The 26,989-nt window shown below is 49.5% G+C and overlaps 7 protein-coding genes across 7 annotated transcripts; 1 reads left to right on the forward strand and 6 right to left on the reverse strand.

The window, feature by feature from the left end:
* Positions 1-675: 675 nt before the first annotated feature.
* FMAN_12369 (related to thiamine pyrophosphokinase) lies at positions 676-1,666 on the reverse strand (the record flags this gene model as incomplete). The annotated part of the gene is made up of 2 exons (XM_041834900.1): positions 676-1,564; positions 1,614-1,666. 2 exons carry the CDS (start codon positions 1,664-1,666, stop codon positions 676-678), a joined length of 942 nt encoding a protein of 313 aa, XP_041685117.1.
* A 393-nt stretch (positions 1,667-2,059) lies between these two features.
* FMAN_12370 (uncharacterized protein) lies at positions 2,060-3,430 on the reverse strand (the record flags this gene model as incomplete). Its single annotated transcript, XM_041834901.1, has 1 exon — positions 2,060-3,430. One exon carries the CDS (start codon positions 3,428-3,430, stop codon positions 2,060-2,062), a length of 1,371 nt encoding a protein of 456 aa, XP_041685118.1.
* A 393-nt stretch (positions 3,431-3,823) lies between these two features.
* Positions 3,824-4,303, reverse strand: FMAN_12371 (uncharacterized protein; the record flags this gene model as incomplete). Its single annotated transcript, XM_041834902.1, has 2 exons — positions 3,824-4,105; positions 4,166-4,303. The coding sequence occupies 2 exons, from the start codon at positions 4,301-4,303 to the stop codon at positions 3,824-3,826; spliced, it is 420 nt and encodes a 139-aa protein (XP_041685119.1).
* A 541-nt stretch (positions 4,304-4,844) lies between these two features.
* FMAN_12372 (uncharacterized protein) lies at positions 4,845-6,942 on the reverse strand (the record flags this gene model as incomplete). Its single annotated transcript, XM_041834903.1, has 5 exons — positions 4,845-5,177; positions 5,228-5,756; positions 5,802-6,053; positions 6,101-6,700; positions 6,746-6,942. The coding sequence occupies 5 exons, from the start codon at positions 6,940-6,942 to the stop codon at positions 4,845-4,847; spliced, it is 1,911 nt and encodes a 636-aa protein (XP_041685120.1).
* A 1,824-nt stretch (positions 6,943-8,766) lies between these two features.
* FMAN_12373 (uncharacterized protein) lies at positions 8,767-11,172 on the reverse strand (the record flags this gene model as incomplete). The annotated part of the gene is made up of 2 exons (XM_041834904.1): positions 8,767-10,950; positions 11,008-11,172. 2 exons carry the CDS (start codon positions 11,170-11,172, stop codon positions 8,767-8,769), a joined length of 2,349 nt encoding a protein of 782 aa, XP_041685121.1.
* Positions 11,173-20,409: 9,237 nt separating this feature from the next.
* FMAN_12374 (uncharacterized protein) lies at positions 20,410-21,996 on the forward strand (the record flags this gene model as incomplete). Its single annotated transcript, XM_041834905.1, has 7 exons — positions 20,410-20,441; positions 20,498-20,524; positions 20,580-20,811; positions 20,862-21,026; positions 21,076-21,702; positions 21,755-21,835; positions 21,886-21,996. 7 exons carry the CDS (start codon positions 20,410-20,412, stop codon positions 21,994-21,996), a joined length of 1,275 nt encoding a protein of 424 aa, XP_041685122.1.
* A 1,271-nt stretch (positions 21,997-23,267) lies between these two features.
* FMAN_12375 (uncharacterized protein) lies at positions 23,268-24,783 on the reverse strand (the record flags this gene model as incomplete). The annotated part of the gene is made up of 4 exons (XM_041834906.1): positions 23,268-23,331; positions 23,423-24,405; positions 24,462-24,610; positions 24,669-24,783. The coding sequence occupies 4 exons, from the start codon at positions 24,781-24,783 to the stop codon at positions 23,268-23,270; spliced, it is 1,311 nt and encodes a 436-aa protein (XP_041685123.1).
* Positions 24,784-26,989: the final 2,206 nt, after the last annotated feature.

The following is a 26,989-nucleotide window of genomic DNA, read 5'->3' on the forward strand; positions in this document are numbered from 1 at the left end:
CAAAGAGGAGAAAGTACGTACCAATACGATAACAACCGGACGTATATCGCCATAATGTCAAGTACAGGTAGTTGTTTGTCTCTGTATCGCATCGTAGAATGCAGTATTCGTCGTTGATGATTTTGTCGCTGGTAGGTTTTTTTTCTTTTGCTGGTAGAAATTTGGGGGGGAGTAAGGTGGACTTTTTTGGTGGGCTGACGGCGGAGGGAGGAGTACTGTTTGGGAAGGAACCTCGCCTCGCCAAAACAGCAAACAGTGTGATATTGGTGCTGAGAGTTTAACTACCCTGGACATGACGACCCGGGAGAATTTGGTGACTAACACTGGTAAACATTACTAGGGAAGACGATGTGATAGCCTTGAGAAGTGGAATGAATTGGGATTGTCGTGCACACAAAGGCATTGTCTTTTCGATATTTGTTACACGCGATGATTCTTCAGCAACCAATATGTTGCGACAAAGCTCGCTTATGGCTTCAACTTGTAAATTTGTGGTCAACTTATATCAAACTATTGTAATTAGCAGACTGTAACAAGACACACTGGTTACCTGGCTATACACAAGGGAAAAGAAGCCCTAGGGCTCAGAGCCCAAGTCACGATACCTAATACAAGTTGAAGGGGCTCTTTCATGAATTTGTTCTAAACCATTATCAACATCTTCAAGTTGCATCACTATGCATCAGACTCCATCGGCACAGGAATCTCTCTCCTCAACCTCCTCTGAATCTCCTCAAAGTCACTCTCGTTCTCTTTCGTGATGAATCCCTTCCTGACTAAGAAGTCGATCATCACAGGACACACATTCGGCTTAAACTCTCCCACCAACATGCGCTGTACCACTTCCTGACAATCCATCAGCACAAACTCCTCCACTTCATCATCTCCCGGTCGAGGAATAACATCCTTTGGCATCTCTAGATCGAAGACGTAAATGATATCTGAGTGGAATAGCTTTGACTTCTGGTTGATGTTGGCCAGCGTTATCGCTCCCGCGGGTTCAACGCTCGACGAGACGAGATCTGGTGGAAGACAGGCTTCTTCGGTAGATTCAGCTTTGATGCATGCAAGTGGTGTATCAATGGCCTTGATACCACCAGCGACAGTACTGTCAAGAAGGCCAGGGTAGCTGAAGAGGTGACGACTCCGTCTCGCAACCCAGATCTTTATCTCACCATCATCACCGCGTACATACCCCGTCAAATGAGCGCCCCTCGTCGCAATGCCAAATAACGGAGCAGCAAACCTCTCGACCTGCACGAATTCCCTTGCGCCGACTACACGAAAGTACTCACTGTGTTCCCTGTGCAGAATAGGAAACAGGTCATCGTCAATGGCTTTATCAACAACTTCTTGAAATGCAGCATTCGCGTGCTCTGTAAATGTTGAGCCTGAAGCAGGTTCATTTAATGTGACGGTGCGGTTGTCGTGGTCGATAGTGAAGGATTTGGGCCATGGCATTAGGGAGACTGTGGCGGGGAGGATGAAGCCATGAGGGCGAGGGTCGGGAGAGAGAAAGAGACGGTAGTAGGGGGTGTAATTTGTTGCAAAGTCGAGAGGAGCACTGAAGTCGTTAGTATTCTATGAGCCTTGTGAAGAGGGAGACAATAGACTTGTCAATGGCGGTGATGAGATCGAGCAGTTTGAGGTCTGATGAAGGTGTCATGATGGCGGGGTGGCGTGAATCGTGTAAGTCTTGTAAATGCCCCTTTGTTGACATATGAAATGCGCTGAATGCTTGATCAATCTTGGTGTTGCAGAGGCTGCGATGAGATCAAGATAAAGAGCTGATGAGAGTGGAGATGCATCTGATTCTGACTGGACAAGTTGGCCAATGTGAATGAAGAATTGGATCACAACCTACCACGAGACTGTTTGTACGGAGTATGTGTCTTCAACCGAGAAATCTCAGCAAACGAAAACATATATTTTTTCAATTTGCCTAATCATTTTCATGGCCAGGGATCTATCCTGATCTATATCTTGAAGTCTCTATCAAGTTAAAGTCATAGCTTCAGCTCTGTAGTAGAGCGGCCGATCAACAATCACCTCTAGGCATCTATTCGTCTCCTTCGTCATCCTCCCCAAACAGCTCCTCCATATTCATAGCCTCAAGTGTATTCTCAAGCACTCTTCTACACCTCGCTCTATAATCCAACGCCAGCTGCTGATTTCTTGTCAGGTCACCTCCGCCCACAACCTCCACGTCCGTCTCAAGTAACCTCTCCAGCTCCTGCATCACCTTGTGCTGGATGATGGCCGCAGTCTGCTGAAGGAACATTCGACCGTCTTCACTGACTTGACCGCTGAAAAACTTCTCTTGCTGCTCTTGCTCTGAGCCTTCACTGATAAGTGTCGAGCGTTGTTCGGGCGGCGCGAGCGTGCAGAATATGTCCCAGACCATGTCGTGCTGAACATGCTGAAAAGCTCCGAGTATATGGGCTGAATCGCTGAGCTGGACGGTTTGTTTTGAGCGTGCAAGGAGGGAGCTGGGGTCTCGAATTGGTCGTAGAGAGATGTAATACTCCTCTGTAGCCTCACCCTTTGCAGGCTGACGTTTCCGCACATGAACATAGTCGTTGTGCAAATCCTCCGTCTCAGGGAGCATAAACCCATATCCCAGTAGTAGCTCAGCATTTGTCTTCATGCTGTAGTTGTTGAAGACCTGCTCCCCAGCCTGATACGCCTTTTCAACCTTGAGACTGCAGCCATTGATCGTCTCATTCCGTGCCCATTCCACTTTGGTAGTCATATCATGGTTTCCCAAATCAAACAGCGGCATGAGAACAGAAAAGTCGTCCAGCTTGACACCTTCAGGCAGACGCTGCTGATCCTCTGGCCCAAAGACAAGGCTTGGACGGAAACTTCTGCTTGAGAAGATACTGTAGGCCCATTGGTACAATGGCAACGTGAATAGTTTGAGAAGCTCAGGCTCCCACGACTCAGCGGTCAAAAGATCATGCGCCGTCTTGAATTCTCTCTTCACATTGGCACTTATGCTCGTAACGCCAACCTCGATGTTCGTCCCCTCAAATAACTCGGCATCCTCATCTGGCCAAAATGGCGGAAGAGACCAAGAATCATGGTCCTCAGGCTGTGGTAAAGCCTGGATATATGGCGCCCAGAAAGACTCTCCCTTTAGTAGAAGGTGCTTGATGAGAACAAAACGGCCAATGACATGTGGCGGTGTTTGCGCCAAGAACCCCGCGGGAAAAGGGTTTGGGTCATCACGGCCAGGAAGAGTGTTGAGATATGAGAGCGTCAGAGGCGAGGGGATGCTGACGATTGTGTCAGAGGGCGCTGTAGGCGCTTTTGCGCGGAACGAGAGGCCTGTTTCGGGCAAGTGAGTTACTTCAACAGAAGGGTTGAGAGTTGCGCCTTGAGAGCGTGCCCATTTCAATAGGGCTGACGCATGCTCTGAAGAAGCCATCTTCAAAGTGAATGAATGAATGAATGTGAAAAAGTGAAGGCTGAAGAATTGTTGATCTTGATGTTTGTGCCCCACCTTGAAAAGTGGAAGGGCAAGCCATCTATCTATCTATCCCGTCTTCAAGTGACGTATTGGAGATCATCAATACATAAAAATATCGAATTATGGCATATACGAATTATAGTGAATCAATTAGCACATTACTTATTAGGTACTTTATTATGAGTTTAGGATACCTTTTGCGGAGTTTATTTTGACACCTTATATCAAGGTCTGATGTTTTCTTGCTCCCTAAGGGATGGCATTATTAATGTATTGATTGAAACAGCAGGGCTCTGAACATCATTAACACTACAGGCATGATACCAAGAAACTATAACTATACTTACCCCCTTAGACAAGATCTGTGCTTCTCGTCCTGACCCTCCTGAAAATAGGAACAGCATCTCTCCCCTTTCCAATCCACTTGACAACATCCTTCCCGAGATCCAACCCCTTGACCTCTTTCATATTTGCAATCTCATCAGCGGCAAACCCATAGAACAACTTCAAATGATCGTCTCCATCCCCCAAATCATCTATAGTCAGTCTTAGCTGTTCGTTCATAAGAATAATGCTAGTGATCTTCATATGCTTATGATACGTCTCACTCGAAAGCTTGTCGTGTAGAATCTTCTTCCAGAGTCTTACAGCTGCGAGAGATTTATCGCGGATTACCCACCAAGGTTAATGGACATCCTCTAGAGGGTCGTTGGGCCATTGGAGCCAGGGGACTTTGATGGCGATAATAGAGTGGTCGTTAGGGTTGTCGAAGGAGCGGTAGCAGCAGACGCCCTGGGGATTGGGCCATTGGAAGCTGAGATAGGAGCTCATCTTGACTATTTACTTACCTTGTGTGTATTAAAATATTAGTTGCTGTCTTGGAACGTATTTGGAACTGTATCGTTTAATCTGCGATTTCAAGGTAAAGGTGATGGGCAATGGCTTTATATGTGTGGCATGAGACATCATATTGCGCAGTTGCTGCTGAGCTGTCAGTCCATGGTATCTGTTCTGAAGGTTGGAAGTGCGAGAGCAATGGTGAACATGGTGTTCGTGCGTGTTCGCGGTCGTCTGTTATAAGCCAAACCCCATGCAAGTCAAGTCTTGAGGCGAACAAAGGAGCAGGCTAACTTAAACAATGCGAAACTCAAGAATAAGCCTGGGGTAGAGTCGCTATAATATTGAATGACTTGAGCCAACAAAAGGAGAGCGAGAAACTAAGAGGCCAGCCACTGGAGCCAAATCTACGATGTCACCAATTGTCACTTCATCAAATAGGAACACAGATGACAACCAAGATCAACTCAGTCAATAGATATAGATGCATATTTTCTAACCCATATCTCACGTATAGCTCCGCTAAATCAAAGCCCTAGTGAAACTCGGCCTCAACCCTTCCATACCTCACCCCATCGACCTTCAACTCGAATCCCAAGCCCGCACTCTCAACCCTCATCTCCAGTGTGAAATCTAAATTATCAAACTCAACGCCTCTAGTCGTCGTCAATCTCGTAAACAAACTCCTTGGAACGGCGTTGAGATCTGTTGTGAGGGTACACACGTGGATCAGGTCGCGAGTGTATGCTGCGGGTGGTTCGTCCGCATCACATGCTATGAGATCGTCGGTGACGATAAGAGATTGACCGGGACGGAAGTTGCGTGTGTAGTGGAATGCGATGGGTGCGAGTGGTGATAGAGCCTCGCCCTATGATGTGTTAAGAATGGGGAACAAGTTCATAAAAGGAGGAGACGTACCTTTGCAATATGCCATTGCATCCGGTCAGAGACCATCCAACGCTCCCATAAGGGAGACCAGTATCGCTCACTGACCGAATGCTTATCCTCATCATACACAGTAGCATACGATGTACCATAGTGCATTCTCGACTTACGAGAAATGACCATGTTGCCTTCCAGTCCTCGCAAGACAGCACCTCGCACAACCGCCGTCCAAGCATACACTGGCTGCATCACTTCAATGGAGCCTGCCTCCTGTGTGGAATTGGCATTGGCGTGTGTAGGCCTTTCGCTGTACGGCGGCGGAGCAGCGCTTGTAAAGTGATTCTTAAGTCGACGATATAGATAATCACTCTGACCAAAACCTCCAACTAGCACGATGCCGGATACAATGCCTCCCTTGGAACGAAGGCCTGTGACTTGGCCCTGGACAAGGTCACATACCTCTTTAACTACGGGCTCGAAGATGTCCTTGACTTGTTCTGCCGTCATGACGAGGAAGCCTGAGTCCAGCCCAGCCTCTTCGTCGTCGGGAAGACCAGGGAAGCTACGGAGGTCAGTGGGAACCAAGTAGGGACACGGGTATACATACGGAACATTGACTTCCTGATGCTCATCCTCATTGAAATTCCGTTTCACGAACTCTTCAAAGTATCGAAGACCCATTTGCCACGTCTTGCCTTTCTTAGCCTTCATCTCATCAAAGCGAGTCTGACCAAGACGGCCTCTAACATGCTCCTCAAATCGATAATTCAAGAAAGCACTTCCACACAGTCCTCCCGTTCCAACCGCAGACTCCTCTACACGGAGCGGCTTGAGCGAGATGATCTTATATGCGATCAGACTTTACATTGTCAGTACCATGCTAGGTGAAGGGGTTGCTAAACTTACTCAACAGTACCGCCTCCAGCATCACAAACAATGAAGTTATCACCCACGTTCAGGTGATTCGGCTGGATCGCCTTGAGCGTATACACAGCCGCAGCCTCAGGCTCGCTGATCATTTGAATCTCAGACCTCAACCCCATACCTGCTCTCTCAGCAGCCTGCAGCGTAGTGTTCTTTGCAGCATCACTCCAAACAGCCGGACAAGTGAGTACAAACTCAACTTTTGTCGACGCCATGAATGACTCACCGTACCTACGGGTGAGCGTATCCATGGTATGTTTGTAGATCTGAGTTAAGTAGTCGCTCACGGCGTCGACGACATTCTTGTTGAAGCGCTTAAGTTGTGCGGCTGTGTCGAGAGGGCTGACATAGAAGGGAAGTTTTTGAGATCGATCCAGAAAGAGCTTGATACAGCGTAGACGTGACTCCTCTGGCTTGAACTGGAAACCCCATTTTACTGTTGGCTCAGTGCCTTGCGGTGCATTGGGAGGAAAGTCATAGGCAATCTCAGTTGGGACTTTGTCCGATGTGATACCATTGCCACCAGGCCAAGTCTTGATGATTTCTATATCATCAGGGGTAGAAGTGTATACGGCAGCAACACTACGAACATTAGCTTCATGCTTTCTCTAAGCCTGAGGTACTCACCCTGAAAATGTGGTTCCAAAATCAACACCCACAATCAAGCGATCATTCAGAGGTGTCTGCTCCCTCACCAATTCTCTAACGGGCCCATTGATAGCCTCCGTGGAGCTTGGCGGGGTATAACTGTTGAAGTAATTATTACGACTGTCCCGGTTCCGCTGGCTGCTTGTGCTAGGTCGTATTGGCAGGTTGAGACTCATGATGGTAGAGATAGTGATACTGATAGAGGTCCAGGTTTCTCAGCTAAATGCTCATCCATTAGTCCATGGATCCTTCAGCCAACACCGAATTTACCCCTCCCCCGCGTAAGATGATCCAGCTCAGCCTCGTCTTTGGTTGAAATGGTGGTGAGTGATCAAAAAGAAACGAGATTTCAAGAAAATGAGATGATCCAAGTTCGTGAGATGTGTAGATTATCCACGGGTAAGATCGTCGCAAAGTTCTCGGCTTCCTCAAAGTCCGTCCAACATGAATCAGTTGATTCGATGGTTGCTCCGTGTGAAACGTCTATCGTTACGGCTCAGGAACAAACACTTGATAAAAGTCGCCAACGACCCCCGAGGACAAAAAGAGCGTTTGGCACGTTTTAAAGAGATACAGAGATGGTCTCCGTTTCGTAATAGTCACCGCTCGTCGTCAGTTCTTGGCTTGGCTTACCAGGACAGGTGAGTGCTGCCTAAGGTAAGCGTCGTGATGTTCGTCTAGCCGGGCACGTGACCATGATAACATCTCACCAACTCAACTCTCACTCGAGTTACATTGTTCAATCGTTTGACAAAGATCTTTTTTCAGATTCGCCTCACAAAACTCAATGCCACTGATCATATTGTGGCTCGCAACAATGACACCCTGACGGTCATTCGTGTGAACTATAGTAATATTATACAGTCTAAGAGATTTGCTTATTCCTATCCCAGCCTAATATTGTGCAAATAATACCGTGCATGTCACTCCTCAAGCCACCTCATCTCCTGTCCTTCAGTCTCTCATTTGGCTGCCTCCCCGCTTTCTACAAATGTTGCCTCATTATTCTGACTTGATCCCCCACTACTAAAGGGAGGCAGAAACCTTCTTGTCGATCTAATGAGACCGCCAACATTCTCCATGAAGCCCACGATGCTTAGTTCACATAGGCCATTGGGCAGTCCAAGCAGAGATAGCATAGAGCACATGAAACAGTAATTGTTTTGATATTTTGCTGATTAACCCCATGGTTCCCTCCTCATACCAAGGCATCCCTTCTCCTGTTGCCGGGGCGTGTAAAATTATATACTTTGATCATAAAATTGCAAACTGCTTTGTCTGGCATCCTGGCCTGCGAAAAACTCCATCTATTGATTCGACGGTCTCCCAATGCATTGACTGAAAGGTGGGGAATAATGAAATGCTCGCTGACTTTTTTTACATGCTTCAATAAGCAAACGATGGCTATGGCCGTCACTCTGTTCATCTCCCGGGGAGACGTCCTGTTTGACCCTTTTTTGTCCATTCAAGCAAAGATAACCCAAGAATATGACAAAGAAAATGGCCGGTCATATTCAGCCCAAGCACCTCAGACTCCTTTCCACCTTTCTTATATAGTAGTGAGACAAAGGAAAGAAATTGATTGAGTGGTATGTGTGTGGTATTGCTTCAAGCAGATTGCTGCGGCTGCGCTCGCCTGTGGTCTATAGGGGGTATTTGATACTCAAGGTATAAAAACGAAGAAGAGCAAACGGTTCAAGAAGTGAGAGATGGCGAAGAGGTAATAGTAATAATAATGGGCAGAAGGCGGCATAAAACTGCGACCGGGTATTTGGTGAAAATGTTGAGTGCTGAATCGAAGGGAGGAATAAAGTATGTATAGTCAAGCCAGTGTGCCCAAAAATCAAACGGACCGCCCACGTTACAACAATGATAGAAAGATCAGAAAAGGGCCGCATATCTCAACCCAAACACCCAAACACCATGACCATGCGAGTCGATATCAATAACTTTTTCGGCGCCACTGGACGTAATCGTAACAGTATGTCAAGACGAAACACTTAGAAGCGACTGCCAGCAGCCCAGATGCTAGCGGCTGCTGATGCTGCCCACTCGCTTTCCTCATATGGTGGCGTGGGCCACTTGTACTGGTTATCCGTCTTCTTGTGAAGATCCAGTGGTCTGGGGGTAACAGCCTCGTGGCCATCGGCAAACAGGACCTGATTACCGTTGGCTGAGGGCGACGGCGTAGGGTATGGGTTCATGAGCCCAATGTTGCTAGCCGACTGTCGAAGAGGTTTATTTTGGTTCTGCTCCATGCGCTTGACGGCCCGTTGAGTAGAAGTCAAAGCCTCGTCTAGAAGCTCGTCTTCCTCATCAGGAGCCTCATATTGATGCACGCCATGTGTCGCTTGGGCCCTCCTTGTTCGGCTCGAGACGGGTCCACCTCGAGCAGCACCGATCAGGTTGTCTACTGACCGGGCTTGGTGTTGAGGAAGCGAGTGATGTCGCTTGAGGGTGCTGGTAGGCGAGATCTGGTGACTGGGCGGAACGGGAGGTCGCGAATCGAGGTTGTTCTGAACATCTCGGAGGGCCTTGTCCAGGGATTCGTAGACCTCGGATTTAGGAATGGGAGCCTGTTGTTGCGATTGGTCAATAACCATGGACGACCGGTTGCTAGCCCAAGGGCCACATCCAACCTGGGCCTCCAGGTCGTCGTCATAGGCGGGTGAGACGGGGGTCTGATGTCGTCCCGAGAACCGCCGCGCACGCTTTCTGAGATGTGAAAAGAAGCTCTCCTTCTGTCCACTCGGAGGGGAGGCGAGGCCAGAATTCCCATTGAGTGCCCTTTCGGCCTGTTGCCGATGCATTTCTGTGTAGTTGTTTGTGCTTGAAGCGACAGAGAGCTGTCGGCCAAGTTTCTTGGTCTTCCCCTGGCCATGTCCATTAGCGTAAGAGTCGTCGTATGTGTTGTTGGCGCGGGCATTTACAGCATCAGGGATCGGCGAGATCGGTCGCGCAGTAGGAAGAATAGGCATGGGCGCTACGTTCGACGGGCCATTTGTCCAAGTGGTCCTCTTTCCGGCAGCCGGGCGAACCTTGGCAGTGGATGCCTCAACAGCCGATGAAGCGTGTACAGGTGCGGGCCTAGGGGCGGTAGAATCCTTTGTCTGGGACTGCACGGTAGCCAAGTCAGTGCTCTCAGAACGTCCGATGAGAGACTTGCGGAACCAAGATTGCTTCACAGAGGTGGGTGTTGTAGTAGCCTCCTTGCTGCTTCGGCTGAGGTCGGACTGCTTGCGGCCAAGGATTCGGGAAGCGGAGGACTTGGGTCGCATTGGATCAACGGCATCGGCAAAGTACTCGTGAGCAAGAGCCTGTGATGATGTTGGGCGGTTCTTGGGGTCCCACATCAAGCACCAAGTGACGAACTGGCTCAAAGAGGTCGGCCATTGGGGTGTTTGCAGAATGGTGTCCATAGCATGAGGAGCCATCTTGGGGAATGAGAAACCAAGCTTGCCAGCGAGTCTGGTTCCCTCACGCCAATCTCCTCCACCGACACGGTTACCGGACTTGTTGTACCAGTTACCAGGGCTGCCCATAATCTCACAAACTCGCCAAACTTGATCAACCTCGTTTCCACCAGGAAACAACGGCTTCAACGTAGCAATCTCAACAGCCATAGCACCAACCGCCCAGATATCCACGGGAGCGGAGTACTCTCCAGCTCGTAGAAGAACCTCGGGAGCACGGTACCATCTTGTTGATACGTATGTGGTGTAGGGGAGCTTTGAGTGTGTCTCTCGGGCGAGACCGAAATCGGCAATCTTGACGGTGTATGTGGGTGGTGTTGAGGGGGGAGTAACGAGAGCTGAGTATCGGCGGAAGGTGTTGCCAGATTCATTGTGACCAGAAGTGGTGACTAGAATGTTTTCGGGCTTGATGTCGCGGTGAAAAAAGTGGTGAGAGTGGATGTGTTCGAGACCTTGCATGATCTGAAAAAGAATGCTCTTAACACTGGCGTTGTCGAGACACTTGTGGTCGCGAGCCTTCATCAGTTGGTAAAGGTTGCCCTCCATGTACTCCATGGCAATATGAAGCTTCTTGGTGTATGGGTCCAAGAAGATGTCGAGAGCAGGAACAAGGTGAGGATGTTGAGGGAGAGTGCGAAGGAAGACGACCTCGCGGAGTTCCAAACATGGTGCTAGCGACTCGAAGCTCTTCTTCATTGTCTTGATAGCGACCTGCAGAAATGGTTACGGGAGCTGTCACACAAGAGGGTGCACATCGTATTGACTTACCACTGTACCTCGGCGAGCAACGTTGGCACCAGCCGTTCGAACTCTACCCAAAACGACACTGCCAAAGCTTCCATCACCAATTTCCTTCAGTACTTCAAATCGATCCTCGAGGGCAAGCTGTTGACCAGAAACACCCCGATGGGTCAAATCGTTTTGAACAGTCATCATGTCGGTTGTGATCGAGTGACTCTATTTCGGATGCAGTGACACGCGAATGAGTCGGGGTCCTGGGGTACGAATGTTATTCGGAGGGTCCCCGAATTGGACGGCAGCCAAGTGAATATACCTAATCGGATCCAAAAACAAGAAGCTCTCTCGAAGAGCTAGAAATCGTTTTACCGGAGCATTCAGATCGGACAAGTTGATTTTGGAAAACGGCGGCGAACGAGCGTGGGACCTGACGGTTGGTGGGTGTGGCAGCGAGCGTGTACAATTGTATATAGCAGTATTGGTCCCTGAAGCAATTACTCGCCGTAGTAGTAGTAGCACTATTGATCGGATTGAGGGGAGGTGGCGGCGGTAAATGTAACGAAGTTGATGATGGATGAGTGAATGGAACTGAACAATGGGAGGTCGAGAAAGAGGGGACGGGATGTAAGTGTTTAGAATTAATCGAGACGACGATGGACGAGAATAAACGTCAATCAAAAGAGATGAGATCTCGCCAGAGGGTCCAGGTTCCAGAAGAGCAAAAGGAGTGACTTGAAGTGAGGGTGATTGCAGAAGTGGATAGGGTCGATATTAACGAAAAGGAGAGCGAAAGAAAGCTCTTGACAAGGGCCAAGGGCAACGGGCCAGGGGGGGGAGTGAATTGAACTGAACTGAACCTGCCGATCGGGGCAGGATCCTCAGGCCACTAGCGAATACGTTAAGTAAGGTAACCCAGTTGCTCTGCTCTGCTCCCCAAAAGAGAGGCCCCAGCGAAGAGTTTCCCGCTCGACCTCTAGTGTGATTAATGCGAAGGATGCTTGAATAATGACCGGGGTGGTTATTGATTCAGCAATTGTTGGGCGATGTCAATAGATGTTGTTTATTGTTATTGTCATTATTGAATATGTCAGAAGAGGGGAAGAAGAAGAAGAAGAAAAGAGGCAAAGAGAAATGCAGGTGAGCTGAACATGGGGTGAGCCCTGACGTGGTTCAAATCCAGGGAGAGACAGACATGATAGAGCGAACATCAACCAACCTATACTGAAGCAAGCAAGTTCCCCCAGAAAAGCCCAAAGGGACCAAAGCCAGAGTCAGTACAGTACCTGAGGCGTCGACAGGTGAGACAAGAAGGGGGCGTGAGAAGAGAAAAGAGACAGACACAGGCCAAAAAGATGGATGTGGGCGTGTCGTGGTATCCGTCAACAGCCAAAGTGAGTGGAGTGCAGCGAAGCCGTGGAAGAAGCAATGGAGACTTTGCTCAGTCCAGGGAAAGGAGGTCAAGTCCAAGTACTTGCGAGCTGCAGGCGGGACCTTGCAGGAACCTTGGCCGCTGCAGAAAGGTGGCTGGGGAAAAAGGTATTCATGTCACTGGCCAACTGTAGACTTCGGCCAACGTATGTCACTGTACGCCATCGCAACTCTCTCGTCTCCACTCTGAATTGCGCCCCTGTCCAAGAAATGGAAAACCCAGCTCAACAGCGACACTTTCAGTTCAGGCTTTATTCGCCAAGATCCGGGTACGTACCCGTGCTCCGGTCAGGGCACTTAGGCACCCCAGGCAGCCCTGAAAGAGACCTGACGGCGAGCACTGTGAGAGCCCGCACTGAGAGAGCCCAGGAGGAAAGGCCCATGGCAGCGGGAGCAGACTGGGCTGGCGGGGAGCACACGGGAGTCCTTCTGAAGCTCTGGAGAGTGACCTGCTAACGAAGCCTTACAAACTTAGTTCGAGTCACGGCGCCCTGGTGGTACCGGTACCTCATTTCGTGCTGATCTCAAGCTGCAAGTCAGAGTACTGATTCACAGCCATCCCATGCAGAAATAAGCATAAGCATGCTGTTTTTGCCAAACGATGGGCAAAGGGAGGCAGAAACCCATCTGTGAGATTATCAGATCGGAGACAGCGACACGCGAAATTCCCAATCTCAGGATAACATGTCAAACTGTCGTAGACAAGCGAAGAATGAAACTAGGATCCAAGAGCAACCGCACAAGATCCAATGGTGTGCAAGGTTCTGAGAAATGGATCATTTGAAGACTTCCTAGGGAGGGTCAGAAGAGTCAGAAGAGCACACCAAATGAACCTTAGGGTGTCTTTTTCACGGTGTCGTGTGGCCCTCTCAACTCTGGCTGCCCACTGGTATGGGCTAGAATGACCGACGTGAAAAGTGGCAGACGGCGAATGATATGACACTACAGAGATCACGGGCGGCTTAGTCCTTTCATCTTGAAGCCCAGTCAGTCCCAGTCCCAGTCCAGTCGGCTCTTGTTCTTGGACCTTGGTCTTGGAAATAAGGGCCAGTCTACGGAGTACCGCGGTCCCAGATAAATGGAAACGACTCTCATAACCTCGCTAGTACTGAAGAAAATGGATGACAGAACAATTGGGGACGAACGAAACCACAAGAAACGACCTAGGGCCACCGGGGGAAGCTCCCCTGGCCCCCCTAGAAGCTTTCTAGGATTGGATTTTGCACCGGCGATGACGGCGTCGCAGACATCGACCATTTATCTGCCGACCTTGACTGGGAACTTTTCGTGCCTGAGGTGCTATCATAATCATAGTCAGTTCAGTCACAATCACGGGGATCAAAGCGATGAGCATCCTAGTGTCCAAGCCCAGTCTCAATCTCGTGGCGCGGCGGGACCGTTCAATGTTTTCCCGTGTTTTATTTCTTTTTTGGGGCATGGCTCTCCGAGCTGCAAATTGTCGCAATTTGTGACAGTAACCCAAAGGGTCCCAAAGACGTTACCAACCGCGGCAGCAGATCACGATTGATAGGCCCTGGGAGATGAGCAATCCAGCCTGTCTTGTCACCCAGGACCACCGCTTCCATGCCTCGAGCTCGAACAAAGATTAACGGCGTGCGTGGGTGAACAATTTATTGGTATCACAATGTTGTGTTCCCCGCAGGCAAGCTGTAACGAATTTGGCTTTCAATGAGCCAAGCAAAATGGTGAAATTGGCACACGGTGAGAACGCCAGACGCGTGTGTGTTAGAGCAGACGCGTTTTCTTACTCGCTACACGCGCTCGCTCTGCCGCCTCAGCCTCGGTCGATTCTCGTGGCCTCGCGCCACAGCACCCTGGTCGGCTGCATATTGAAGATTGGCCGTTGTACAACCGCAACTTATCTATCAATAGTTCAGATGAATGGCGCAGTCAAGCACGTCTTTCCTGCAAGAACCTTCAACTCGTATCAAGCATCCAGGCTCATACCCAATCTCTAACTACTCAAGTAGCGCTCTTGTCAAATTCCATCCGCAAGAGCCTACATATGGCCCTCTCGCGTCCTGGCACTGTCTCGGGGTCGCATGAAATGGCCTCTAGGCTTTGCCCCTCGTTCATCCCCAAACCTTAGGTTCCTACCTCAGGGCCCTCGTGGGCTAATTGGTACGTGCGGGAGGCCGTCCTCCAACAGCCGGGGGGCATTAATCAAACAGCCAGCCTAGCCTAGCCTTGGGTGCTTTTCCTTCCGCTGGGACGTGCCCTGGGATTAATGCTCACAGGGGCCTGGAGGGCAAAAGGAAAAGGGGGAGGGGATAGGAGAGGGGAATATCGACGAGGGGCATTGTGACCGTTGGAGTGACGAAACACGCTGGGGAATCACTTTAAGACGCTTCGGAATGACAAAGGGCTTTTGCTGAAGCCGTGACAAGAGGGTAAGCAATGCAGCTTCAAGAGGTTGATGTGATGGAAACAAGGAACAGCTTTTTCCGAAACGTACAGACCCTTGTCACACACGTGTACAAGTCCGTTGGTAGTGCGAATTATGCAGCGCCATTCAGGGCATAACTGGGCATAAGACGCCACCCGGGTTTTTAGCCGTTGGAGCTGAAGGTTCTGTTCTGTCCCGTCTTTCAGCCTTTCACAGTCAATCGTCTCAACTTGTGAGCCCTAAAGTGGTTCCTGGGAACCACTCCAGCCGCCTCTGTTTGTGCATTATGATCGATACACATGGTGTCATCGTGCCTGATCGAGGTGCAAGCAAGTTTGTTCAGTGGTCGTAACGTCATCCAAGATACACATATCACATATCAGAGGATGTCACTAACATCAGGGTAGCCCCGATCTTTCGTCTGGCTGGCATAAGATCAGAGAGCGTTCAGTATGCCGAGAAATGTTCGATCAAGGGTCCAAAGAAGACTCGAGAATTCCATTATCCATGCGAGATTGATCCTTTCGTGAGCAAGATTGGTGCTTCTTTTCTCAGTATCATGCTGATCCATCCCTTCCCACCGGTCCTCGAGCCAACGTCCGGGGTGTGGGGCCGTCTGCCAGGGGCCAGCCGCCGGACCGTAACTCGACAGGGCCCGGCCAATTTCACACTGGCCGTTAATTACCAAACAACCCGCCTGCCAGGTACAGTGTGGTCCGTATGGGTTCTTTTTCATGCCTAATTGTGGGTGAGTGGTCCTTCCATTCGGTACTTTCCAGAAAGCTGCTGCAGGTACCAAACGTCGAGGTACCACTTCACTCCATTCATCCCCATTGTTTGAAACCCCTGGGCTACACCAAGACTCGCACTCGTGAACGCCAATCTTCTTCTGTGTCCATGTCCACGATTGCACCGTGCATTGCTAATTCCTACTCGGGGCACGTTTTCCGATCCTGGACTTGTCTGTCTGTCACGATGCTGCAGGATCGACCCAATGCAAAGGACACATGCCTGGGGAACGGAGATTGCCTGCAGCAAATTTATAGGCGAGCTTGTCACGATGGTACCGTACGGTAGCATTTCCGGGTTCACCGGTGTTGTGGAATAGTCTAGCAGACCTTCTCGAAGGAAAGGTTATCCTGGCCCAACAGACTGGACGACCTAGGCGTCGATCCATCTCGCAACTCAGCGCAGCGCAGCGGTCGTGAATGATTGTCGTCCCCATTGATGCTCCCCCTCCATTTCCCCTCTCGTTGCTTTTTGATTATCTCACGCAGTGGACGGTAGATTGGATGCCTCCCTCGGTGTTGGTCTCGTTATCAATGCCGCGGCTTGAAACGCGGCAAGTCTTTAGAGCCGTCGACAGACAATTGTGCATCAGCCTCGAATCATGCAGCCGGTTATAATGGCCAAGTACATAGATAACGATAGTTATCAATATTAGGCCTGACTTGTCTCGAGGTGAGCAGGCGGGGTGAACTCTGATGCGATTGTCCCTGCATTTTCAACCCAGTCGATCAGTCAATCAATCAAAGCTCTAGCTGGCGCGTCGCTTCGTAACCGGCTATGCGCTGTCACGACCCAAGGCTACCTATGCCCAGGAGTTCCCTGCGCGACACGTTTGTCACTTGAGCGACGGAATGCACAGATGATAGATGATGCGAGTAAGCCCGTGCCTAAGATCTCCAAAAGGTCCGTTCACTCAGTTCCCAGCCCGACCCTTTGAAGGGACCTCCGATGGTGGCTGAGGTTGAAGGGATCATGATTTCTATTCCAGAGAAGCCCCTGTGAACGACCTACTGCGGGATATGGCCTCCCTGATGGTCTTCAATGCCCAAGCGCGGCACGCACAGATGGAGGCTGGTGAGCAATGCATTTTTCTGAAACGAAGACTTGCTTTTGGGTCTGGCTTATGACCAGTACTGAGCTTTCAATTTGCTGCGAGGTCGAACTGTGTCTGAACGTGACGTGCCGTGCCGTGTCTTGAAAAGTGTGCCGCGATCCCATCAATTTAGCTCCAACATTGCACCGTTTCTTTTCTAACAGCCTACCATTGAGTTGGAAGAGTGTGCCTGTACCTGTTTGAGTAGCTCGGCTCACATCATCATCGTCATCAGCCATGAAACCTTTGCTACCATCTCCTCTCTGCAGTGCTGACTCTGCCTTTTGATCAAATCAATTGGCAGAAGATCGCGATCAAGCCTGCACCACATGAGCAACGCCTGCACCATTATTCGTATTCCCAGCCCTCGTCTATTCTGGTCTCAATGCCTCACATCCGCTTTTCCTGCCACCTCTTTCACTTCTCAGGACCTAGCCAGTCTCGAGACCAACTGACCTAACGTTTTTCATTAATTGGCATTTGTGGAGTGCAGGCGCCAAAGGGTTCTTCCCGATGGGACGCCCCGTGCTGCTCCACCGGAGCCTCGAGCCCGTTGGCCTTCTCTAGCGTGTGCACTATCAACAGTAAAGTGAACTCAGAAGGACCGAGAATCTAGGAACGGTGCATGAGTAATTAGGTTTTGGTGATCGGCATCACTCGAGAAAAGTCGTCCGTTATCAAAAGCAAATTCTCAACAGCAGTTCCGGCATTGGAAAGGGGTCTGTGATCCTGAGGTTGAGACTCAAAGCTCGGCTGTAGAGCAGTCATGGACCCATGCTCCGTCACCGCATTGTCGAGTTCACTTTTGACGTGTTCCGCTTGTCCTGAGTGACCATGACCGACTGAGCCTTGCGTTTTTCTTGATGATCCGCCAACCGGGACCTGAGCTGTCAGTTCCGTATTGGCCGGGTTTAATGCAAGCTTTTCCTTTGCGTGGAATTGGACGAATGTGGCGATATCTGTCCATCCCGAGAGCTACCACAGTCGATCTTAGCCCGCTTAGGTCGACTGCCACAGCGGCATCACTCATGGTGAAGTCATTGATCAGTGCTGTTACTGACACGACCATTGGCCACGAAGCGCGTTGTCTTGTCGATCTATTTTGTTTTCTTCGTACTGTACCCAGGACCAGTGATGCTCATCGCAACCGATGCTCGCTCGGTGGATCGACAACAGCTTATCGTAGAGCACGGATTCACGGACCAGCTGTTTGCAACGGGCGGGTCATAGAGCACCGATCTCTCTGGGAGGTTCTTGCTGCCAGTCTTGAATCAATGAAGAGCGCCAACATCTTGTTTTCTCATGGCTGAGAGCTTGTCACGCCGTTTTAGACGTCTAGCTTCAGCCCAGTGCTGAGGCTTGCACAAGCGCGAGTCAAAAGGTTGCCTACCCCAGATCCTTTGGCCAAGATGAGTATCGTCCACATGAGATCGGCCTGATCTGGAAGACCTCCAACCTGTATCGGTAAAGGAGCGCCTTTTTGCGGTCTAGGCCTGACCTTGTCGTCTCTGTAGAGCGAGTCTATCGATGGTGGATTTGAGAAGATGGATGAAGCCTGTTACCGCAGGTGGGTTGTTCGCCAAGCTTAACCTGACGATGGATACCAGTTTCTACGTAGACACGCCGGTAGCAACGAATAGTCAATGGGTAACTCAGTAGCTTGACACGTCTGTTGATATCACTGCAGCAACATGGCATGACCCTAGCATGTTGAAGAAAAACTGATGCTTGCTTGTCGGTTGGCGCGGTCACTAGCATACTCCCGTCCAGCCACGCGATAGAGGCCAATAGCTTCTCGCAGTGCAGGGTAGATGCAGAATTATCTTTCCATAAAGAAAGATTATGCAGTCCTTTTGCAGTTTTGCAAACACCTGCAGTGAGTCCGATTACGCTCGGATGCTGAGATGGTTATGCCAATCATACAGCGTGGTACACTCGTTGACGTGAGCATCTCTGACCATCAAAGATGCACACAGTCCGCAGACAACGCACAGCCTTATGATGATCGGGGTAACTGTAAATCGACAAGCTTGTGGACATGCCAGCTGATCGTCTGGGGTTTGGGCAGTGAGCTAAATCAACGCCATGGACGGTTCCGCTTGAGCGGTGAAGGCTTTATTTGATTCTCTGTAGGGTAGATGGCGGTGAAAATGTCGGAAGCGACTGGGCATCGTGTTAGCCCTGTCTCTGTCGCTGAAAGAGGAAGCTTGGATAGCGAACTTGGCATGCATGGTGATTAGTTCCTGGGGACAATTTGATCGATGTCGATGAGATGGGAGTGAGTGTAGGGTGTAATTAGGACGATGGTTCCCATGTGGCAGATGAACATTGCATGTGGGCCGGTGTTGAGCCTCATCCGCCCTTGGACTTGCTTAACTAACAACAACCTAGATTCATATAAGTTCATCTATTAGTTTTCATGAATCTAATATGTAATGCCTGTGCCAGAATTGAATTTGACGTGTCTGTCTCTGCAATTCAGACATGTATGCTCTTGATATTGAGCTGTCAGTGCATGGACCGTTAAAGGGGTTGACGGCTGCGGGATGTTGCATATCAACACGATCAAAGAATGTGTATAACGTTGTACTTTCAAGTGGCTTATGCCAAAGTAGCTACCATGTAATCTGATTTATGAGCAGTGGTGATTTTAAATACCTTGGTCTACATGATTTGCGCTACATTCTCGTGGCAAACATCATGAATAATGTATACAGCATGGGTTGTTTGACATGACATTGCTGAACCAGTCGCAGCAATCAAATACACAGTACAATAGCCAAAAGGATAATTCCCTTTCTTCTGCTTCCCTGATCCCTCCTCAATTGCTCCTAACCACACGGAAGGTTATCTAGGTAACTGTTCAATCTTAAACAACAGTAATTCCGAGTTGCTTGAGATGCTGCACCCCAAAGGTAACCTTATTGATTGAGTTTACGGAGAGTTCAGTCTGGCCAGAAACTTAATGATTGATACTTCTGTGGCTGTTATTGGGATACCTGGATCCCATTAATTGGCTACTACCAAGTTAATGCTATAAGATAACAGTATCTTCAGCACTGACACCCCTGTAACCGACACAACAGTATCTAAAAGCAAAAAAAGGTTTCTTCTCAAAGGGAGGAGGTGTAGGGTTTACTTTGTAAGAGTTGCCCAGTCAAAATGTAAACTTGTGAGGCTTGAAAGTGTGGGCTTCAGGTTGAAGTTATCAACCTGAGGCAGGAAGAGCAAGCAGGCACTCCCCAAACACGGGCTGGGCTGCCACTACCCGCCTGCAAGCTACAGGTATTGTTCTTTATTGATAACTGAGGACAGTGATTCACTGCCACTGAAGCCGCTGCAAGAGCCTCCACTGCCAATAAATATCTCCTAAGCGCACAAGCCTTGCACCTTCCTTCCTCCTCCTCAACACTCAACCCTCAACATCATCGGGTTTTCCTTTGATTCGACATCAGCATCACAGAAAGATCCCTTATTCTACTGTTCTATTTGTTTTCAATATCAGCAACTGGGGCTGCTGAAATTGCCGAGTGTCAGTTTGTTATTTGCTGCCCTGAAGCAGTCAACAGGAGCACACACAACCCAAACATTCTCTTACCACTCTTCTATCATTTGCCCACTCGCAGTTGAAATTGTCCGCAAATACAGAATTCATCTCATCTGCACTGGGATCTCAAGTTGAATCTTCCTCTATTACCTCCTTCCGCGAATCGCCATGCCCAACAACAACAAAGGAGGCGGCAAGCCGTGAGTTTGTCCATCAACGTCGGAACTAAACAAAGCTAAAAAAAAGCGATATATAGTAAAGCCTACGAGACTGTCCCAACCCAGTAAAATCTATCCTTATCCTGTGTGTCTTCACGCTCAACTTGCTAATCTTGCCAGGTTTCGTTGCGCTTCAGGTAACGAGTGGAAGCCCTGGGACATGTTCTCCAAGGCCCAACAGAGAAACACCCGCAACTTGATAGACTCTGGTCAAAAGTTTGATCCTGAAAACACTGGAATGATCTGCAAAGAACATAATTCAACCACCGTTTTGGAGCATGAGTGCTGTGCCTGCAACCGAAAACTCCCATATGCCGCCTTCTCTTCGAACCAGCGCAAGCTTGAGGATTGGGTAAGGACTTCCCCGAGCTGTGGTGTCAACATCCAGCTAATTTGAAATAGCGATGCGTCCAATGTGTCGCATGGGATACAGTCGCGGAGCCCTCGGTGATTCCGATGCCCAAAGCAACGGGCCATATCTCCGTAGAGGAAGAAGAGATGATGAGCCAAGGTTACATTGCGCCTACTGAGGTTGCCCAATTCTTCGATGAAGATGATCTCCCTGGGGTAAGCAATAGGCATGAGGAGATCGAACGGAATCACTAACATCAGACAGGCACCAATCACTTCACCTGAATCCCTTGGCTTAGACCCAAACAACGAAGATGACAACAAGGTCTTCAACGAAGTCGTTCGAGGCTCATCACAGGCAACTCACTACTCTACGACCCAAGCTTTTACGTCCACAACATCCAGTGTGGCTGGCGACAACATGTCAACAACTTCTAGCCGTGCTACACTGCCCCCTCATCTCCACAAATTGCTGCCAAAGCGTCTCGCAAGCATGTCTATTGATGAAGACTCTGTATCCTCGAACGCAAAGGTTGTTCTTCCACAAGTGTCCAAGAATTCAAGCGATTTCCCTCCTCACCTTCGCGGTCTCAAAATAGCCCAGCGAACTGCCGCCTCAAGCATCACCGGTAGTGTTTCGACTGCAACAACTCTCCGCAAGGACAAGGAGGAAGAGGCTGCCGCCCGCAAGATCACCTTCAACGCTTGGGATCCTATGGGTCAGAGACACACTGCGTCCAAGAACCCAACTGTCATGTCCAGCTCAGCATCTGAAGTATCAACTACCGAAGGAAGCGACCAGGGTGCTAAGCTCGCAGACGGCTGGGACGACATCCCTCCCATGAAGGAAGTCTCAACCCGACGTGAGGACAGGTGGGGGAATGGACAGGAAGTAAGTATACTGGATCAGCAAGGCTTTGATCTCAGACTAAGACTTGAAACAGAATCGTATCTCACAGGCCGACCTCAGAAGACAGCAACAGGCCAACTTTCATGCCGGCAACAAGTGGCAGAAGAAGAACGATGTAGGTGCGCTTATGACAAGAAGTAACTCATTGTCTAACTCTTTCTTTAGCGCTACTTCACTCAGCCTAACATCACGGAGCAAGCTGAGAACTCGTCCGGGCGCCAGCGATCGAGCCACCCCACGCAGAGTCGCAACATGTTTGACGCCCTGAGCAACTAGAAGAAGGTCGTCATGCAGCACTTCCCAGATTTGTTTCTTTGACCGAGACTTCCGACTAGTCTCTTGAGTCTCTTATTTTTTGGTCTTGTTTTCTTTGCGATTGCCATGGGTTAGGGGAAAACGGTTGCTTGATTCGCCCTCACAACAGCTCAGACTAGAGCGATCTCCTTGAGTGAGAGGCATGATGGAAATGGAAATGGAAGCGGAAGCAGAAGCGAAATCGGATGAGAATGATTGAGGCTAGGAGCCCCCGGCCCAGGAACAGGTAGAAAAGCCTAGTGAATTGACTTGCGTTGCTTTACTTTACTTGTGTTGAATCTCATATGCTGTCACATCAGAAAGTTGAGGATATCTTATCAACGTGAGATCAAGGGATACTCATCCCGACCACAGTTATAGGAGTCGAAGCGCAAATCAAGTAACCAGAAAAACAAAGTGCAAATGATATTTCCTACCCATGACCTAGACTCCCGTAGACGTATTTTTTGTTCCATATACATGCTTGCATGCTCTGTCAACAAGACAGCATCCCAATAATATCGATCGTCACCACCCTCTTCTTCCCCCTCATACCTAATGCATCATACATGTGCCCTCATCGTTGCATAAAACGATGTTCCTCTTCCTCCCATCTCAAGCGGGAGGGATGTTTACCTAGAATATAATAATAACCAAATCGAAGCTCGAATAGTGTTTATTGTCCAAACATGCGTGCAACGGCATGCTTTGTGAGACTGTAGAGTTTCCCAACGTTGGTTTTTAGACTGGCCTCCATGGATAGCGATCCCTCGGGCTGTGTGAACCACATGGTGCGGTGTTCTGGTGTAGTGGGATCTTCGTCCCTCGAATCGAGTAGTCTCTTTCCTCCTCTTTCGAATATCCAAGTGAGCTGTGCGTTCCTATTGGCGTGGTATAGCTGCGGGCATATCGTGGGCGGCCTTGTAATCGTCATCGCCTGATCCTTCTTGTTGCTCTTCCTCTTGTTGTTTCTTGTAGTAATTGCTGATATAGTAGTATCACGATATATTTTCGTCTGTGTTTTGCTCCGGCGCACGGTTCTCCCGCGGGCGACGATAATTCCCTTTTTGTAAGAAAAAAACCCATTAGACTTCCTGTGGACTGGTATAGTTGCTTCGTGGTGGCGCGTTGACCACCGCCTCGGCATCGCCCACCTGTTTCCGTTCCGATATCTCGCGGCTTCGGCCTTGTAGTCGTTTGCGAAGAACCCAAGGAGGAACCTGTAGGTTCTGTGCGCCGGCGCTATGTAATTGCTATTGCAGAGGTTCGGAGGATGATGAAAGACGGTTCAGATGGAGGTAGACATCGGTGCCGTATCTGTGAAAGAAATGTTAGTGACGAATTTGTTCATCATCAGAATAGGCGTGATTGTCCAGGCGGCTTGGAAATATGTTTGTCTAGCACTTACCCTTCCATACTGATGAGTTTCAAGTCACCGCCGAAGTAGCGCGCGTATAAACGTGAGATGGGTAAACCATATCCAAAACCAGCCATCGGGGCCTTGAAGTCGCTCTTATCGAAATCGGGATCTAAGCTTGGTGTGCGATCGACAGTGGTGTACATGTAAGTCCAAACCAGAGGGATTGCGCTTCGAGGGATGCCACCGCCTTCGTCGGAGATCTTGATGGTGATATCTTCCTTGCCTTCGGCAACAATAACCTTTGTAACGGGGAAAGCTTGCTTCTCCATACCGTGGGTTTCGACAACGGCGCGCAGAGAGTTCTTAAGGGTCTCGAAGAGCATGTGCGACAGATGACCGGGGACGTACATAAAGTTCAGATTGGGGTTGCAGACGAGTTGAACCTTGGGAGCTTCGAAAAGACCATAGTGATCCTCACAGACAAATCGGGCGTTCTCAATGGCTTCCTGAGCGAGATCTTGGACGTTGGTCTTGGTACAAATAATACCGACATAAGTGGGGTCGCGATGATGGCTTTGGTCTGTCAATGCGATGTGCTGGCCGATAAGCATACGGATACCGATACGAGACATATAGAAGCGGTCGAGGAAGGATTGGATGGTGCTATCAATCTGCATGCGCTGGCGACGGCGCTTGTATTCGAGGATGCCTTGAGCCATTGTGGTAACGACGCCATCGTGACGGCGCTTGATGTGGTGCAGAGTCTGAGCGAAACGTTGGTTGTACAGGTGAAGATCGGCGGGCCAGTCGCTCGAGTCGTCAACAATAGCAAAGTACCGGCGCGCAGCGGCCTTGGCTTTGCCATTGTCGTTCTGAAGACCGCCCCAACCGTCGGCTTCGCCCTCGTCGATAGAGGGATTAGGGGTTGCGGCAGGAAGGCGGAAAGCATTGCGACCGATAGCTTTGCTGGGTTTCATGAGGCGGCTTCGGATATCCGAGGGTAACTGTGGCCGAGGTAGTTGTGTGATTTCCTACCGGTCGAGTTAATACTGCGGGTTTCGAACGAATTGACTGCAAAGACGCATACCTCGAACGATTGAGCGTACCAATCTTTGACTTTGATGACAGAAGGCATCTCATTAAGGCCATCTGGGAGCTCGTCGAGCTCTTGCACGCGATGAGCTAGACGGATTGGAAGCTCCTCGGCTAAGAACTGAGAAGCTCGGAATAGGGTTCCTTTCACAGCCCAGTCAATAACTGTGCTCAATGGACACGGGAACGAGCTAAAACATACCGACTGAGGGTTTCTCGCCGAACTGGACCATCTGGCGCAAGCTGACACCAGTTGCGGGAAACCGAGCATAGTGACGGATAGTGTCCATCAGACGCTCTGAAGCTTTCCACGACATGATGGGCAACCGTGGGTCGAATCAGAGAGCAAAAAAAGGTGGGAGAACAGAGCGCGACGATGCCGTAGAAAGAGAAATCGGACTCGGAGGCAGGCTCGGACGGACGGAGGGAGAGACCGGGTTCCCGCTGCGGAAGAGCGTCCGAGGAAGTTGAAAGGTCGGAGGATAAGCTCACGGCGTCGTCATTGAAGAGTCAAGATGGGAGAAGTCGAGCGACTGTATCGTCGGAGAGAATTGGCGAGTGGGGAAGAGAAAGGAAGGACGATGTGAGTCGAGGATAAGATATGAAGAGTGGAAGAGCAGTGCAGACAAGAATAGAGTAGAGTAGAGTAGAGAGTATCAATGATGGATGGCGGCCCCGCGAATGGAAAGAGAGGCGTGCAAATAGCGGGAGAAGCCGAGGCAGTGGCCGGAGAGTGGAGGTACGTTATGGTAGATGCTATTCTTCGGTTGGTCTCTCTATCTTGTGCCTTCAACAACGGAGAATTTTAAAAAAAACAATGCTATTACAGTGTCGCGTGAGACAAGCCAGACGCGCACATGAAAATGGAACAACTCGGAGGAGAGTTGAGAGAAGAGACGGGCCAAGGTGGAAGAAGACGGAAGTGCTCGGACGGAACTGAATGAGCGAGCACCTAATGATGATTCCGGGGGGACCATTTCCTTCTTCACTTTAAGAACGTCATTTTAGTGGAGGAGCTGTCCAATTGCTGCCATTGTAAACTGAGCTTGCACGGTTGCAAGTGGGATCAAGTATGGGGAAGTATTTCTCTAGACCAGAGGGGTAAATGGCACATGATGGAGAAGCTGCATCACATCCACGGAGACATGGAGCAACTTTTACATATTCAAGCTTGAGACTACGGTCCAAGGGAGTTGATAGAGTAGATCAAGCATCTATTGAGTTTTGTAATCATGAATTTTCCTCAGCAAATATTAATATCATGACTTTATGACAGCAAATTCTAAGTGAAGCCTGTCATTTACACTTCCCCTCATCACCGCCGGTCTCCGAGCTTTAATGTCGGGGTACGGACTTCTCAGCTCGGCGAAGCCCCGGGCAAGGTCAGGCCACGGAAATGGACTCGCATATAAACAACAGACCACTCTGCAAGACTTTTCCAATGAGTTGTAGGTTTACGGCTATGCTTTGGAGGGAGAAGGGCGTAAGACCTCGGCCTAGACCTTGGTTATGTGCCCCAAGCGGTGGTGCTACAGTAGATGTGCCAAAGCTCAGCTCTCGAAGCAAGGGTCTTGCATTCGATCAGAGTCCTACAGATTCCGAATTTGAAAAGTTTGCAGAATCGCATATGGCGGTTATGACATGTTATACTGGGGGTTCATACGTCAATCCTGATCTGACACCGCTTGGATCAGTATCACGAGGATCTTTGTTGCGTTACATAGCCCCTGCCGGGGGAAACAAGCAAGTCCACGGGTAGAATCTCGATTCAATGCATCATCTTCTCATCTTGGTTAACTTGACTGCAAAGAAGAGCAACTTCCCCAGACTTTGAACCCAACCTGGTCTGGGGAGATCGCTCTCGAGTCAAACTACTAACTACCCCACACCTCAGCACAGGCACGCACATCACTGAACATAGACCTAGACAGGGAGTGCCTGCTTAGATGAGGGTTATCGAGTCCTTATATAGAGCCTCGACATGGTCAAGCCAGTGTTGTTTTGATGTTTGCGAAGACTTGTAGTTCATGCACGCACTTTCATGCGCTTCATGGTTGGTGAGATACCAAGGGGAGGAAAGAAAACTCAGGACCTTGACCCTAAGCGACAAAATTACGGTAAATCTAGCCCAATTTTAGGGTACTTTTGACTTAGTCTATTTTAGCACCCTTTGTTTAAGTCTTGAATTTTCTTGCTCCCTGAGGGATACCCAGATGGTTTGGGTTCCACGATCGAGAACTGACCAAGTCACGTGATGCACCGTCTGCGAAGTTCCTCGTTGAAAAGGGCTGAGGCAGAAGCATCATTGATGCCCAGCAGCAACGAAAAAAGGCGCATCGTCCTGAAACCTATGACTGACAACTCAACGAGAGACACTCAGTTGGGCGTCTAAAACTGAGCTGTAGGAAGTGCCAACACGTGAAAAGATGACGTATCTTGATTTCGATATAATCTGATTGGATCGGACAAAATATGGGTCAGTTCCATCTCCCGTCCCATTCATGGCCACAATTCCCCGCCTCA

The sequence above is a fragment of the Fusarium mangiferae genome, assembly GCF_900044065.1.
Source record: "Fusarium mangiferae strain MRC7560 genome assembly, contig: FMAN_scaffold009, whole genome shotgun sequence".
NCBI classification, from domain to species: Eukaryota; Fungi; Ascomycota; class Sordariomycetes; order Hypocreales; family Nectriaceae; genus Fusarium; species Fusarium mangiferae.